At 52.1% G+C, this 14,940-nt stretch overlaps 1 protein-coding gene across 1 annotated transcript in view; it reads right to left on the minus strand.

Moving 5' to 3' along the window:
* Positions 1 to 3,701: 3,701 nt before the first annotated feature.
* The window catches only part of KBTBD11 (kelch repeat and BTB domain containing 11), a 32,062-nt gene continuing 20,823 nt past the window's right edge, over positions 3,702 to 14,940 (minus strand). The window contains exon 2 of the mRNA XM_050800274.1: positions 3,702 to 10,328. Within this exon, the coding sequence (XP_050656231.1) occupies positions 7,552 to 9,423 (1,872 nt within the window). The 5' untranslated portion in view covers positions 9,424 to 10,328 and the 3' untranslated portion in view covers positions 3,702 to 7,551. The remainder of the gene's footprint in view (positions 10,329 to 14,940) is intronic.

Genomic DNA, 14,940 nt, shown 5'->3' on the forward strand with positions numbered 1-14,940 from the left:
AGGCTCCACATTCCCGCCCTCCGGAGCCCTCAGGTGTGGGGATTGATGACCGAGGCTCCACGGCCCCCTCCCGCCCTCCGGAGCCCTCAGGTGTGGGGATTGATGACCGAGGCTCCACGGCCCCCTCCCGCCCTCCGGAGCTCTCAGGTGTGGGGATTGATAACCGAGGCTCCACGGCCCCCTCCCGCCCTCCGGAGCCCTCAGGGAGCAGGCCTGGATGATGAATTCATCGGCTCGTGGCTGTGTGCATTCAACTGTTCAGTTTCTGCTGCTGAAGCGTTTGGAGGCACCGTTCGGGCCTGAGAACCCATTCTAAAGTGTTTGCCACGCAGCGTGGCCCACCAGCAGCAGGGCTGCCTCACTGTGCCAAGGCCCAAGGACAGGCATGACACACGGTGACGCCAGCAAGATGGGCTCTGAAGGGAGGCCCTTAACACACCTCCTTCGTGACCTTTGAGGAACTGAGCACAGTCAGCTGTTCTGTGCACAAATAGGTTTAATTGGGCTGGGCGCGGTGGCTCATGCCTGTAATCCCAGTACTTTGGGAGGCCGAGGCAGGCGGATCACTCGAGGTCAGGAGTTTGAGACCAGCCCGGCCAACATAGTGCAACCCTGTCTCTACCGAAAATACAAAAATTAGCCGGGCATGGTGGTGTGCGCCTGTAATCCAAGCTACTCGGGTGACTGAGGCGGGAGGCTTGAACCCGGGAGGTGGAGGTTGCAGTGAGCCAAGATTGTGCCACTGCACTCCAGCCTGGGTGACAGAGTGAGACCCTTTCTAAAAATAAAAGTGGGGGCTGGGGGCAGACAAATAGCTTTAATTTCATTTGTCTGAAGAGGTGAAAATTCCCTCTTTCTTGCTGAGAATATTAGACGTCTGCAAATTGTTCTCACTTCTTTCTGTTGCCTCAATTTATAAGATTCATCGCCTCAGTCTAAAAGGCCTATGTATTTCCTGGTGTTATATCAGGTTTAAAATACTTAAAATACTCAGTTAAGAAAGCCACTTTAATTTATAATAAAAATCCTAAAGCTCAGCACGGGGAAATGTTGACACCATAGGAAAGTTCAAATAGAATTCTATTTCCACAGAAGAAAATGCTATGACAAAAACGAAGATAAAAACTTCAGGTTGGAGAGCTTCTGTCTCCGCTCTCTTTGCTTAGGAATATACTTTTAGCAGCGTATTCCTTTTTTCCCCCAGAAAAATAAAGATTTCAAGCAGAAACATAATTTTTTCAAGACCCCTCACAAATGAACAATAACACTTGGTTCGGGCTCATGTTGAGTACAAATTTCGTATACAAATGTTTGGGCCAGCTGCAGTGGCTCACACCTTAATCCCAGTACTTTGGGAGGCTGAGGCAGGAAGAGAGCTCAGGGCCAAGAGTCCAACACCAGCCTGGGCAACATAGTGAGACCTCATCTCTATAAAAACAAAAAAAGTTAGCTGCCCATCGTGGCATGCACCTGTAGAACCAGCTACTTTGGAGGCTGAGGCGGGAGGATCACTTGAGCCCGGGAATTGAAGGCTGCAGCGAGCTGAGAGTGCACCACTGCCCTCCAGCCTGGGCGACAGAGGGTGACCCCATCTCAAAAACACAAACACACGAAAAAGAAGAGAAATGTTTGTGTCTACAAATTTTCAACTCCAAGTTTTTCTTGGTAGGAAGCTAGGTGAGGGTGGAGGAGGGGTCTTGGGGTCAGAGGAAGAGAGAAGCCCAGGTGGCCCGATGGCTGGGTGTCATCATGGCCGTTGCCTTATCTGCTCTGAGAGTGGGCTGGTGGTGACATGCAGGAGCACCAGGTCTCACCCTCACCGCAGTGTCCACGCAGCCCAGGCCCAAGCACACGGGACGGGAAGGAGCGTCTTCCTCCCACATCCTGGCCGCGCCTTTCATCTGCTCTGAACCGCTTTCTCCCTGGGCTATCTCAGCGCAAACCCCACGAGCCTGGGAGGCCTGTGTCATTTTCCAGTGCGGGTATGGGGCTCGAGGCCGCCCCTCCTGTGCCGAGCTGGTTCGAGGCCCACACTTGACCCTTGGGGTTAGCATTGGAGACACCGGAGGCCACGGGGTCCCGAAGACCCCAACGCTGTGTGCAGGGCCCCGTATTTAACATTCTAATCCGAACTCAGCCCAATCTGAAGGCAGAGGGGGATCTCTAAGCTCCAATGGCTCAGAAACGTGCAAAGGCACCTCCATGCTCCTCCAGGACGTGGAATGGCCACGAGAGGACAGGTCCCCAGGGAACGAGGCTCCAGGCCTGTTTCCATAAGGAGGGAGTTTCCAAGGCTCCTGGTCTCGGCCTCCCTGCAGCTCCTACCTCAGCCCCTTCTCCCCAGGGGAGGAGCATGGGGAGCGGCCCCTCCCTCACATCTGGGCTCTCTGTGAGATCTGCCCCCGGGAGCAGGGCTCTGTGCTCACTCACAGGGAGTCCTGGTGCCCTGACACCCTGTGGGTAGGTGGGGGTTGAGTGCATCTGACCCCCTGGGGTGGGGGTTGAGTGCATTTTACACCCTGGGGGGTAGGTGGGGGCTGAGTGCATCTGACTCCCTGGGGTGGGGGTTGAGTGCATTTGACACCCTGGGGGGTAGGTGGGGGCTGAGTGCATCTGACCCCCTGGGGTGGGGGTTGAGTGCATTTCACACCCTGTGGGGGGTGGGGGAGCAGCTGAGTGCATCTGACACCCTAGGGTGGGGGAATGTGTGCACTGACTCGAGTGGCCTTCACAAGCCCACGTGGCAACAAACCCAGTACCGGTCTCTGGCATAGCTCCTGCAGGTGAGGCCGTGGCTGTGGGTCCCACCTGCCTGGTTTGTGAGCCATTTCTCAGTGCGTTCTCACCCGGGGGGGTGGGTGGGAGGACGTGTTCTACGTTAGTTCCCCCAAGCCCCAGTGCACCTGGTAACTTTCATGGAGGAGGTGCTGCTGGTGGAAGGGGAGGGGACACCAGGGAAGACGCAGGATGGCCCTAATGCTGTGACCGGTCTGCCCTGGTACATCCTGACCCACTCCAGGGGCAGGGGACTGTGCCTGGCAGTCCTACTGACCACCTCTTTCATTTTCTGTATTTTGTGATGTTTTGGCATCTTACAGAGCTTGCTGGCCAGGCCTGGGACAGGCTGTCCTCCTGGGGTCAGCCCATTCTTAGAGATAGGCTTGGCTGGGAGCTCATGTCCAGACCAAATGGCCAGAGTCCACACCCCCAACCCCTCCTCAGCTACTCACACACAAGCCCCACCCTTTATCACCCCTGGGCCCAGTACCAGGCAACTGGAGACCACCGTGATAGCACAAAGCCCACTGGAAGGACTCAAACCAGTGCAGTGCAGCGGCTCCCTCTGCCCCAACCTGCCTTCCCCGGGAACCAGTCAAGGCGCCGACCTCGGCTTCCACGTGCTCCTGTGCCGCCCACCCTGGTGTTCCCGAGGCCCTATGTGGTGTGCCCTGATCCCCCGCTGGGGTCCGTGAGCAGACCGAGGAATCCAAGGCACCTGGGAGTGGGAACGGACACCCCAACTTAGAAGCTCTGTGCAGGGGCAGCTTCAGGAGCCGGTGAGGGCAGTTCCTCACTTGACGGTGGGAGGTGTCAGCCCTGGGTCCCGCGTGCAGAGCTAGGATCCCTGATTCACAGGAGAAAACGCCTCATCAGACACTCGCTGTGGAGAAAGAAAAAAGCAATCCAGGCACGCCAGGAGCACTGGCACTTTCTGCATGATTTATTTCATCTCGGCATGAACTGACAGACATACAAGGCTCTGCACTATTTATGCCCAGGATTTTAAAACTCAAGCATTAATAAATACATTACGCAGATCACAACAGCTGGCCTGAACTTGGCCTTCAACAGGTGTAGTGTACCTTTAATAAATGGTAACATTTGAGAATCGCTTAGAGCTTGAATAGGCTTTGGAGGAGCTTTGATCTCACATGAGAACCCGTCTCCTGTTTTATGTGCGTTCCATCCAAATCCATTCACTTGGCGTGTCTGAAGCACCTGCCAGCATAGTGTCTGTGCCGGGTGCCTGAAGGCTGCACAGCCCAGACTTCCTCCCGGATGTGGAAAACGTGGAAATGATGTGGCCACTGAAAGAAATTCAAGGCAACTGAAACAACTGCAGATTTCCATTTTCAGCTCGTGTTATCTTCTTATGAATAATAACATTGCAGAAGGGGAAAAATCAGAAAGTTGATTGATTTTTAACCCAAAAATAAAACGTTTTGTAAGCTAGGAAAGCATCTAAAATTAACAAGAACACAAAAATGAACTTTTGCTTACATTTGCTCTACTAAGATCTTACAAGAGATTATGTCTTGAATCTATCTCGACTTCAGGAAGACAAAAGAACGCTGCAAACATCCTATTTCCAAATCGTTTACAGGAAGTGACCGACAGATTCAATGGTTGCTACCAGAATTACTGAAGTGACACCAGAAATTAGCAGAAACAGAGCAGATGATTAATTTCTTATTTGTAGCCAAACTGATACAGTCACGAGTTTTAGTTAAGTAGCCAAAGGATTTCCACAACATTCATTTTCTTGGAGAAGTCGGTGCCTCCACAGACTCAGAAACCAAATCCTGAAGTTCCAAATCCAGCTCTACAAAGCTGCAGGAAGCAGTGCAGAGTGGAGGGCTGTTCCCAAGATGAAGAATAAAACCGGAAGGAAAAGGAGGAAGGCTCAAGCTCATTCCTCTGCATCCCAAATGAACCTTGATTGGCAATAGAGAAGGGATTGCTGTCAACTAAGCAAAAGGTCAGGCTTCCGTGCATAACATTTTCCCCAAAGGACACCACTGCCTTTCCAGACATTTGGAAAGGCCCCTGCATATGGGTTAATTTCATGAGTCAGACATTTGGAAACGCCCCAGCATATAGGTTAATTTCATGGGAAGTGTGGATAGCTGTTATCAAGGCACCAGCCTCATCTAACTCTTTTAACGGGTGGATGACCAGAAATATTTTTGCATCAACCTTTTTCCTACACAGCGTTGGACGCACACTTAGACCATCACTTTGAATTCGAAAAGATCCTACCTGGGGCATCCGCCGGCACCAGGCAGTCTCAGCAATGCCTCTGCCCTCCCCGCAGCAGTCCCAGAATCAAAGCCTTGGAGGGTGTGGCTTTTCTCTTTGTTTCATGGGTGCAAACCCTAGCGGCTCCACACCCCAGGGACCGGCCCCCCAAAAGCAAAAACGTGGCTCATGGCGTGGCAGGTCCTCTAGTATGTGTTTCTATGTGATATCACTATTTAGAAACATGGTGTACACTATTCTATATATTTCCACAATAGGTTGGCTGGACATCCTTTAATGGTTGGTATTAATTCCTTTCTTTTATTCTTTAGGTTTCTTCGTGCATTTTGTTGTGAGGTGACAGGGAGTACCTGGGGCTTTGCTGCCGGGGCCCCACAGGAGGCTGTGCTACGTCTAGTGTGGGCATTCCTTCACTAAATGAAATGCTGGAAAGCCACAGGAACTGCACGTGACTGCAGCCGCCACTTCTCATATCCTCTTGCGGGGACAGTGTTACTCTGGAAGCCCAATTTCCACATTGCAGTTTCAAACAATAAACATTACAGGAATGATTTCACAAGTAAAATCACAGTGATAATAGCATATGAGTTTGATATTTAAGGACTGAAAATATTAGCCTGGTCCTGGTCCCATTTCATATAAAAATTTCTACCATTAATAATAAAATTCTAGAGGGAAAGGCAGGACAGTGTGAATGGTACACTGTTGAAAATGAACATTATTTGTTTCCTTTTGCTGTAAATACTGTTTCTACAACCATTTCTCCAGTATACTCCTATAAAAGGCAAATCAAGTCAGGCGATATGAAGTCTGTTTTTCTTTCCCAAGATGATTAACCAAGTTGCCAAGCTATCCCCTCAGTTCATGAGTAACCATGGGCAAGCAAACACATCCCCAGAACATACTCTAACCCAGATCATAAATTCCAGTCCCCGAGTCATGCATAAGGTTCAAGCTGATCACTTCTAAACACACTTAACTGAGACCTCTCATAACCACAGACTCTTTAAAAAGCATAACCTATTTTTCAATTACCCACTGATTTCTACAGAGATGGCAGTTCCCATCACTGGATTAACAAACAAATAATATTAAAGTAGGCATGATTTTAACTAGTTACGTTCCAGTAACTTTCATTTACTTTTACAGTAAGAGAATGGGTTGGATTCGGAGTTCAAATGTTTGCCTCTATTTGTGAGCATGAATCTCATCCTCAAACTCGTAATAGTAAGTCCTCTGTATACACACTTGAAAAGTAAAATGTTAACACAAATGAGAAACGACCCAAACGATTTGTTTTTAATCTTCATACCCTGTCAATGCAGTGAGCCTCATGTTAATTCTATCAGGGTATTTTGGAATTTAATTCAATACAATTAAGTACATGCAGTTTACTTGCTAATCTATGGTGATAAGCATGTCACTTCCTTGTTATAAACCTTACTATGCCCACTGTCACTCGGCCACACTTTCTTAGAATAATGACTGTAAAAATTAATCTCCCTCATCAGAACTACACGATCCATATTTAAAACATCATAAACAGTGGGTTCAAAATGTGCCTACACTTTTTTTTGATAGAACTGTCAAAACAAAATGATTTTCCCCATTTTTTAGGAATAATATTTTATCTTGTTCCAGAATATGAAAGCGGCTGGGGATACAGAGTGGGCTATCAAAGATTGCTTTTTAGACAAGCACCCCGGTAAGTTTTTCTTACTTATGATGTGCTGTTTGGTAACATTTAGCCACTAAAGACTTAAAATTTAAATAATGGTAAATCATCGCTACATCAGTTAACATCCCTTAAACTGAAAATATGAAAGCCCCGTTGGTCCAACAGTGTGCCGGAGCTGCTCTAGGCACGTGCGTTTGAGTAGCAATGGTGTGGGGGAAAGAAATACTTCCAATGCATATTGGACAAGAAACCTTACTGGTAATCAAAGATTTTACCTTTAATGCTTATTAAATTACTCTTTTTGGAGTTGAGCCAACCAAAGCAAGCACATGGTACGAAATTTTCAACTAAATTAGAAAGAGCTTTACTTATCAGTTATAATTTTAAATCTCAAGCCAAAAATAAAAAGCGTGACCCTCTCTGCGTGCTTCCCCTGATAGTTCGCGGCGACCTACTTCTGCGACCCAGGCTTCTGCACACAGCCTCGGTGCTCTGCGGGGTTCGGGACACCCCGGGGCCGGCTGCAGGCTGCCTCAGGACCCCACACTGTGCCCTGAGGATGACCCTTTGGATCCCACAGCCTTCTCTGTGTCCCGTGTCCAGTCTGTCAAGGGACCCATACGCACACCACCTGGGTCTCAAGGCATGGACCCCCAGAAGCAAAGACAAGCAAAAGGAAAGCAAAGCGGAAGCGGCCCTGAGAGCGTCCTCGGGGCTCCTTCGAAGCATCCACACCACCAGCACGGCTAGCGGCCCCGACTCCCCGCGTCCTCCTCCGTGGGCTCGATGGGGCCCGGGCCCCGCAGCCCCCTGCCACGGAGACGCCCGCCGGCCTACGCGGCTCCCTGCTCCCCTCGGGGCGACCTCTCGGGTAGGCTGAGAGCGAACGGGATGAGCACGCCCCGGACGTCCAAGGGGGCGCCCAGCGCCTCGAAGCCGCCGCCCTGGCCTGCGTCGCCACCGGCCTCGCCGTCCCGGGCGGGCTGGAAGCGCCAGGTGCCCGCGCGGCTCACGCAGTAGATGGCGCCGTCCAGGGCGGCGCAGCGGAAGGGCTGCAGGCCAGTGGGGGCTCCGGGGGGGCGCAGGGGCGCGGCGCACGGGCTCCACTGCTTGGCCAGGCAGTGGTATCGGGACACGCTGACCCCGCCCGGCCCCGCCGCCTGCGCCTCGCCGCGGCTGCTGCTCAGGTCGAAGCGGTAGATGAAGCCGTCGAGAGCCACCATGTCGGCCGAGCGCTCGCGGCTGCTGCTGCACGGGCACTCCTGCCACTCGTCGCGCCGCGGGTCGTACTTGAGCAGGCGGTAGAAGAGCGAGCCCCCGGACACGTAGATCTCGCCGTGGCAGGTGGTGGCCTCGTGCGCCACGGCGAAGGCGCCCCGGGGCAGCGGCGCGACGGGGGCCCAGCGATCAGCGCGCGGGTCGTAGCGCTCCACGCTGAGCAGGCACTCGCCGCCCACGGCGTAGAGGTGGCCGTCCAGGGCCAGCAGCCGCAGCTGCGAGCGCGCCTGGCGCAGGGGCCTCACGGCGCTCCAGGTGTCTGTGGCCGGGTTGTAGCAGAAGACCTGGTCTGACGGGCGCGCGCGGCCGTCGGGGCCCGCGGGCGCCACACCGCCCGCCACGAAGAGGTAGTTGTAGAGGACACACAGGCCGCAGCCCCGCGCCGGCGCGCCCTCGGGCAGCCGCGTCAGCTCGCGCCACTCTCCGGCCGCCTCGTGGAAGCAGTAGACGGCCGCGTCCCCGCGCGCGTCCGCGTCCCCCGAGGGGCTCTGCGGCCGGCTGCCCGCGCGCTCCCCCGCCGGCCCCAGCGCCGCGGCCAAGAGGTGGGCGCGGCCGGCGCGCAGGCGGCGGCGCAGCAGCAGGTCCCGCTCGGCGCCCGACAGGCGGCCGAACACGGCGGGCTCGCGCAGCACCTCCAGATAGTGGTCGCTCATGAAGCAGTAGGCGGCGTCGCGCAGCTCGTTCAGCCGCTGCCGCTTGGCCGCGCTCAGGACCTCGTAGCAGTTGGCCAGGCTCAGCTGCGGCCCCACGGCGTCGGTGGCGCGCTGCGCGGCGCCGGGCAGCTGCAGGCGGCGCGCGCCGGCCACCACCTCGGCCACGTTGTCGGGCCGCACGCCCGCCATGCGCCCGCTGTAGGCGTCGGCCAGGAGGAGCCGCAGCGCCGCCAGGCTCACCCCCTGCACCCGCAGCACGTCCCGCGACGCGCGCGCGCGGAAGTAGTCGCTGCGCGCCGCCAGCACAGCCTTGTGCGCGCGCAGCCGGCGCCCGGACACCTCCAGCACCAGGTCCGGCTCCCCGTACACCGCCCCGAACCCCGGGGGCACGGGCGCGGGCTCTCCGGGCTCCTCGGGGGACGCGGGGTCCTCAAGCCAAACGCGCGGCTCGGGGGACGCCGCCGCGGGCTCTTCCGGGCACGCGCGCTCCTCGGGGGACGCGAGCTCCTCCGGGGACGCGGCGCCCGCGCTGCCGGCCTCCCACTGCCGCTCCACCACCCGCGGGCCACCGCTGGAGGGCGGGGAGGTGGCCGCGCCTTCCGCCGCTGAGGCGAGGGACTGCGGCGGGGACTCCTCCCCGGAGCTGAAGCACAGGGACGCGCTGAGACTGCAGGGTGTCTGCGCCGGGGACGCGGCGCCCTCGCTCTCGCCCTCCCCCGCAGCCCCGGGCTCCGTCCCTGGGTAGAGGACGCAGGGGGCCACCGCGTGCTCCATGGCCCGGCTGTGCTGCGCCCGCACTCCCCCGGCTCCACAGCCTGCAGGTCTGGCCAAGGTCGAGCGTTACTCCGGGGTTTCCAGCCTCACAGCTTTTCCTGGCACGCGATCAGATTTCACTTCTGTGTGTCCACGCTTTTTTGCTGTGTGTGTGTGTGTGTGAGGGGGGTAATCTCACACGCTGCTCCCCGTCCCCCGCCTTTCCCCTCTCCTCTCCAGTGAGGAGGGGTGTGTCCAACTCTTGCTGAACTTCTGAACCCCAATCACTTTAAATCTGCCCAGAGAGTCTTGGTGAATGGATCTCCAGCCGGTGCAAGACCACGTCAGCCAACATACAGCACTGACGAGCTGCAGTTGACTCCGGTTGTTTCTGCAGCCTGGGTGACCAGGTGTCTCTCTCTGCAGTCTGAGTGACTAGCTGTCCCTCTCTGCAACGCCGGCTGACCAGGTGTCTCTGCAGTAGCGGATAACCAGGTATCTGCTGCGCCCTTTCAGGAGTCCGTGGTCAACCACTCACTTCACATTCCATCATATCACAGCACCCCCAGGACGCAGAAAGCTGAGATCAGCCGTGGCCCCAACTTCAGAGCCCCGATTTAACCCCATGTCTTGAAAAGAGTCCCCCTGTGGGCTCTCCTTCTTTGTGGCTCCCACTTGTGGCTACACAACTGCAAGGTCACGGGGAGGACACTGGTCCTGCGCGCTGGTCTCATGAGCTCTCCCCGCGTGTCGGCGTCCGCACCTCCCCAGATACGGGGTCATCCGTAATTCACTGCCAGGGGGGTGTCAGGAGAAGCCGCTGTGCTCCTGGAGGCCGTCCTTGCTCACGGGGCAGGACCCTTCCTCTGCAGCTTCCTTTGCTGGGATATCAGGTGTTTCCGCGTCCTCTCACCATTCTCTTGTTCCTGTTTATAGGACAGAAAGAGAGGATATTTGTGCGTTTTTCACTAAGGTTATTTCGTGTCAGTGGAGTCTACCACCCTTCCCTCTCCAATATTCAGATTATAGAATTCAGTTTTGGTGGTAAAGGGGTTGTGATTTTTCTCTGCTGGAGAATTTGATGAATAGGACATGCAGAATTATTTAGGAATTTTTTAAAGTACCCTCTCGATATTCCTTTCCTGATTTTGAGAACTCAGGAGAGCCCAGTTCAAGCAATAGGGACCATCAAACATTAAGGCCTGACACGCATCGGTTGAACCATATGAAGTTACTAGTTCTGTAGGTCAAAAGCATTCGAGTATCAACAATTTCCTGTTTTCAACATAAAAAATGTAAGTAGCATCAAGAACTCCTTTTAGTGAGAAAGCATGACTGGATTGTGTGATTTTACTAATTTATTAACAGATCACAAGTTTTCTTTCAGTGTTTCCCAGTTAATTATTTCAAATTCGGTTACAACTATTTGTAGAAAGGCTTTAGGATGCTTCTCTGGAATCAGCTCCAGCCAACAGCATGAATTCAGGACCCCAAATGGTGCCAACTCCTAAATCTGTTTAAACTCTTAGAATTACAACCCTGAAAAACCTCAGAGAAGCAATTATCCAAACAGCCTAAATGCAGCAGAAGGAAAATCAAAGCGGAAAGACTGAATGAAGTATGTGGAAGGCAGATGTGAGTGCCGGCAGATGCATTATAGAATACAATCAAATATCCTGCCTAAATTGGCAAACGCTTCATGGACACTCCCTAACGTACTGGGAAGAAACTTAGAGGTCTTAGAGTCCACATAAGGCAACTTCATTCTGGCTTTCTAAAGAAAAAAATGTAGACAACAAAACCAAAACATGACCAGGCTTATCTTTACACAGAATGCGTGTTCAGCTCTCAAGTGAGATGGGTAAAATGATACTTAATCCCCAGCATCTTCTGATGTTCTACTTATTATACGCAATAGTGTTACCTGCTTACTGTAAATGCCCTGCTCTTCCTGTCACTCTTTCTGTCCCTGAAAAGCCTTTCCCAGTATTCTCAGAAATAAAAGTGTCAAGTTGGAAACTACAGACGTTTAACTCTCCCCGTCTCTTTCTCTCCCTCCATCTGTCTGCCAGATATCTTTCACAATAAAATGTTGGCACACTCCCTATGTGCACAGAATTGTCGTAAGATGCCTGGGGAATGTAATATTAAGAAGATTTTTGAGTATCCTGAAGCTCTGATCCCCAGGGTAGGTCATAGACAATGGCTGGGCAGGACACAAGGGTCCCTGTGTGTTCACCCAGCCATGCCCACACTGACAGGTGCTCACCCCAGGCCCCCATCCTGCTGTCCAGTGGTGCCCAGTCCAGGGCCAGAGAAAGGACCACAATGTAAGGGTGACCCAAACCGGAAAAGCTGTGAAGCTGCATCAGTGAAGGGCACCAACCCTGAAGACGGTAGAGTCTCTCCAGCCAGCTGAGTCATACAAAGGAGAGGGAGAGCAAATCTAAGACAAACTTCTCTATCACATTAGAAATACACACGAACCTCATGTCTGAAATCAAATCTGAGAACTGGCTGTCTCAGTTGGCTTATTCGTTTAACACTGCTTCTGTAAGATAGAGAAGACAGAGCCCCTAGAAATCCAATGTAGTAAACTTTCTTCTTGGCCTAGAAAGGGGTCTCAGCGCTCCCTAGTTCTTTCCCTGGCTGGACTGTCCTGCGGTGTAGAGGAGCCTCCATCCTGAAAGTCATCTTTATGTAATTAATCATCACAGACTGAAGGGAAGTCATGCAATCAGAAAAATGCATTTTAAAAGCTTAAATTTGGAACTCTGCCCTGAAAAGTCCTATGAAATCAGTTCAAGGCCTGAAAGAGTGTTTGATAAGTATACATTTTGTTATAACCTCAGTTAAGCAAGAGAGACATCTCCATGATGAAAGAGATACACCGGAAAGCAGCCAGCAGCACCCCCAGCAGCAAGGGACCCATCTCTGCTGTGCCGACAAGGAAGCTAGAGGCTGAGTAGCCCTCATCCCACGTGCTTGAGCTCTTCAGGACTTCCCATTTTTTGAATTTTGGAATACTTGCATTTATACTTACATTTCAACTCCCCAAACCCCAAATCTGAAAGGATCCAATGAGCATGACGTCAGCACTCAAAACGTTTCAGATTTTGGAGCATTTTCAGTTTCAAATTTGGGATGTTCAACTCACACCTGGGATAGAACTGGTTCTTATTCCAGCTGGCCCCAGAAAGAATAAAACTCAGTCATCTCAAAAGTCATGATTCAAGCAGTCTTTATGTTACTTTTCCAACACACACACGTTATTAAATTGTGTCCTTCTGAGGGGCCCCTTCCAGCAAGAGGTGGAGGCCCTCTCGTATTCTGTGGCCCTATCATATTCTGTCGTCTCCACCGTCTCCCTGCTCACATTACAGACAAAGCAAGTTGGCAGAGCTGGGGATGGTCTCAGCATGGTACAGCCTCGCACTCTCACCGGGAGGAATCACGAGGCCTCTTAGACACCACTCCACTGAGATCACCTACCATACAGCCAAAAGCAGGCCAGCAGGTCCCTGTCCACCACCATCAGCGATGTTGTTTCTGACACCAAGATCTTCAGCTACGCTGTCGAGGAGCAGCAAGGCTGCATCAGGGGCTCGGGAGCCCTCCGCTGCCCCCTCTAGGAGGCTCTGGGCAGCGTTTCTGGGAGACGGTCTCACAGCACTAAACGTGCCTGCCCTGCCGGGGGTCTCCCTGCAGAATGAATGTGGTGTCAGACACCACGTGGAAAATGAGGTTAAGCAGGAGGCCCTTTTCTGTCTCAAATGATGTTAAAAGAAACTCGACATTAAGAGATTTTTGGGTTTTGGGTTTTTTTTTCCAGAATGACCCATTACTGAAATGTTTACCTTAAAATAGATGGAGAGGAGTCGGCCTTTGGGTTTAGCAGTCCTTTGAGGCGTCAGCAACTGTGGTGACTGTTAGGGTCAGATTTTTTCGGACAGGAAGTCAGGGATTTCCAAAGGGATTCCTCCCACCACCATTGTGCGGTTGGCTCTAGAATCAGAATTTCACCAAGAGGCTCCCTGAGGAGCGTCCATCCTTGTTACTGTGAAATTTACTGAAACTCTCCCACCCCCCACCAGAGCGTTTGGAAGGATTTTTTCCCTGCGTGAAAGTCAACAGGGGTTTCCTGAGCCCACTTCTGGAGTCACAACCAGGTGATACACAGAAAGTCAGCACTGCAGTTTCCAAGGCAGGCATGTGGGGGTGCGGCAGTAAGTGACCAGTTTCCTTCTTGCTGGTAATTAGGAAATCATTTCATAAGAACAAGGGCTAATTAAATATAAATAGTATTCAATGAAAACAATAAAATAGACATAGTATTTCCCCTCCAGAGGATGTAAGTTTCTTCTGGGCCTTATAAATATCTAAACTTTTAAGTTTCTATACATTTCTTTAATATTAATACAAATTAAAAAATAAGATTTTGTAGGATTTCCCAAAGTGCACATTATATATTTAATGTGGACGTTAGGATTTATTCAGAATTAAGTATCATTCTCTATTTTAGTAATACTGCTTGCTAAAAAGAATCTTCCTTTCAAATCATTACAGTCAGCTTAATTTTTTTTAAAGAATGCATTAATTGACTTAGGCAGTTTATGTAAACTTCTGTGGTATGTTTTGCTTCTAAGTCCTTCAGCCGGGCGCAGTGGCTCAAGTCTGTAATCCCAGCACTTTGGGAGGCCAAGGCGGGTGGGTCAACTAAGGTCAGGAGTTCAAGACCAACATGGTGAAACCCCGTCTCTACTAAAAAAGTACAAAATTAGCCAGGCTTGGTGGCACAGGCCTGTAATCTCAGCTACTCAGGAAGCTGAGGCAGGAGAATCACCTGAACCCGGGAGGCGGAGGTTACAGTGAGCCGAGATCACGCCATCGCACTCCAGCCTGGGCAACAAGAGTGAAACCCCGTCTCAAAAACAAACAAAAATTCCTTCCAGCGTCTTACACGCACTGCCTGTGTCCCGCCACACCCCGCTAGACCACAGTGTCCCTGGAATAGTGCTTGTGTGGGCCGCACCCACATGGCCTCCATCAGCACCAGAAAGATGCCATTCACACAGTTAAATAGCCAATGAATCGCGAGGTTAAGAAAGAAAAGCCATAAATCTAAGAAAAATTATAGCATCTTAGAAACCTCTAGGGAATCTCAGGATTTGTTTGTTTTTTGAGACAGGGTCTTCCTCTGTCATCCAGGCTGGAGGACAGTTGCACAATCATGGCTCACTGCAGCCTCAACTCCTGGGCTCAAGAGCTTCTCCCACCTCAGCCTCCCAAGTAGCTGCGACTACGGGGGTGCACCACCACAGCTGGCTAATTTTTGTATGTTTAGTAGAAACAGGATCTCGCTATGTTGCCTAGAGTGGTCTTGAACTTCTGGGCTTAAGTGATCCACCTGCCTCGGCCTCCTAAATTTGCTGAGATTACAGGTGTGAGCCACCACGCCTGGTCAGGATTTCTCTTTGATTCAATGTATTGATTCACTTTCAACTGTTGGTACACATACTGCTTTTCAAAGTTATTTTC

Source organism: Macaca thibetana, chromosome 8, assembly GCF_024542745.1.
Source record: "Macaca thibetana thibetana isolate TM-01 chromosome 8, ASM2454274v1, whole genome shotgun sequence".
NCBI classification, from domain to species: Eukaryota; Metazoa; Chordata; class Mammalia; order Primates; family Cercopithecidae; genus Macaca; species Macaca thibetana.